This window comes from Cyprinodon variegatus, unplaced genomic scaffold (genome assembly GCF_000732505.1).
Source record: "Cyprinodon variegatus isolate N-32 unplaced genomic scaffold, C_variegatus-1.0 Scaffold442, whole genome shotgun sequence".
Taxonomy (NCBI): domain Eukaryota; kingdom Metazoa; phylum Chordata; class Actinopteri; order Cyprinodontiformes; family Cyprinodontidae; genus Cyprinodon; species Cyprinodon variegatus.
The window spans coordinates 275,513-277,389 of record NW_015150895.1 but is presented as its reverse complement, the minus strand read 5'-3'; the positions used below and the strand labels follow the sequence as shown (position 1 = coordinate 277,389).

General features: G+C 40.1%; 1 protein-coding gene across 1 annotated transcript in view; it reads left to right on the top strand.

The window, feature by feature from the left end:
• The first annotated feature begins 457 nt into the window (after positions 1 to 457).
• The window catches only part of LOC107093718 (zinc finger CCCH domain-containing protein 18-like), a 46,028-nt gene continuing 44,608 nt past the window's right edge, over positions 458 to 1,877 (top strand). Inside the window, exon 1 of the mRNA XM_015388930.1 lies at positions 458 to 534. Within this exon, the coding sequence (XP_015244416.1) occupies positions 482 to 534 (53 nt within the window). The 5' untranslated portion in view covers positions 458 to 481. The remainder of the gene's footprint in view (positions 535 to 1,877) is intronic.

Here is a 1,877-nt window from a genome sequence, read left to right as displayed (position 1 = left end):
TCCACAATAAGCAGGGGTATCTCCTCACAGACCTCTGGGCTTTGCTGACAGGGTCTGATTTAAGATAAGAAGGGATGTCTACTCCTTTGCTGGAATTCAGATGGTGACCTTTGAACCTTCACAGGTTGATCTGCTGCAGCACTTTTTTTCCCTCTGAGGTTTTTGATGATGTCTTGCCATCTTGGCAAAGTGTTTGCAAACCACTGAAGCTGCTGAGCTTTTCAGAGATGATCTTATGAAGCTGCTGCCATCTGTGGTTCCTTCTGCACCCGAAACGGTCGAATGAATCATGTTGAGTACATTGGGGGGGTTATTTCAGATTTATTTTGTCAGGATTTAGACTGGGAACTAATTCTGTCCTGATTGTTTGTTTCATTTTATATGGAAGCAAATGTTCTGATTGGTGTTTGTGTCTGCAGCGAGCCATATGCTGACCCGTACTACGACTATGAAATGGAAGCCTTGTGGAGGGGCGGCCAGTATGAGAACTTCAGGGTTCAGTACACCGAGGCTCCTCTTCCGTACCACTTCAACGTGAGTAGCATCACTCCGCAACTCTGTGATCGAAGCAGTGGGGGCATCAAGTCACTGAATCTGCTCTGGATTTATTTAGAAAAGGTTAAACTGCTTCTCTTCAGCTATTGATTTATTTAGTCATGGATTCATTTAACGATTCCTCAATCTACAAACAGTTTTACATTTTGGAAATTAATTGGAAATGGCAAAAATAAAATGTAGAAAACCTGTAAGTTCTTAGTTTAATGCAGATGGTAGCTGATGGTTAACGGTTAAAAGAAAGGACAGTTTGAACCAGAGGAAGCTAAAGCTGCCAGCAGAGACCTTCTGGATGTCAAAGATTTAGTTTGTATCTTAAAAGGAAAATGTTTATATTTTCTGAACAGTTTTGGCTTGGTTGCTGTACAGATTGAGTCGTCCTTTGAGTAAATGGCTTATTTTGATGTCTTTTCTCTCCAGTTAGTGATATATTACATTGACGTGGAATACCCATGAATGGTTTCAGCCTCACTGCCAGCTCTCTGGTTTATCTGCAGCTTGATGTGGTTTTAGTAAACGGTTGAGAAGCTATGGAGCTATATCAGTCTCAATTTTCACAAATACAAATGTGTGATTCATACATGCACAGGACAAGATCCACACAAGCACAGCCCGATTCAAACAAGCACAAATAACCCAAAGTATTTCTGGTCCATAAATTAAGTTGCCCCCAGATTACACATACTCTGCTCCGCCCCGCTAACGTTGTGCAGGGCACTTCACACTGGTATTAATCAATAAGAACTGTTCCACCTCTACTCCTCCATACGTCACCGTCCATGTACATCATCTCTGTCCTTCACCGTCAGAATACGGAGCTGAGCTATTTTTAGCTACGGTCCAGCCAGGTCAAGGTCCGCTATTGCAATCGCACCAAACAAGAAAAAAAAACGCTGATAAGATCCGGTTTGTTAAATTAAAATATGGTAAATGGGTAACTAGAAATTAGAGCATAATTCTAAAAAATTCCCCAAAACTAAGACCGTTTAATTATTGTTTGCAAACTCTTGGTACTTCAACATACCAGGAAGCAGGTTTCTCATCTTGATCAAAATATTTATTTTATACTGAGAGGCTTAAAAGTTTCATCAAATCCAGTCACAATAACTTCCAAGAGCGTATCTCACAACTTCGAAAGAAACGTCTTATCGCAGGCATGGATGAAGAGATGCTGACTTTGATGCTGATGATGAGATTTGATTATATCATATTAAATTAAGCGTTCATTACCGCAGGTTTTTCTCCCCATGTATTAAAGTTGTAGGGAAGTCATATTTAAACGTCAAATCATTCTGGCTTAAACATGTATATAAATGTACTAT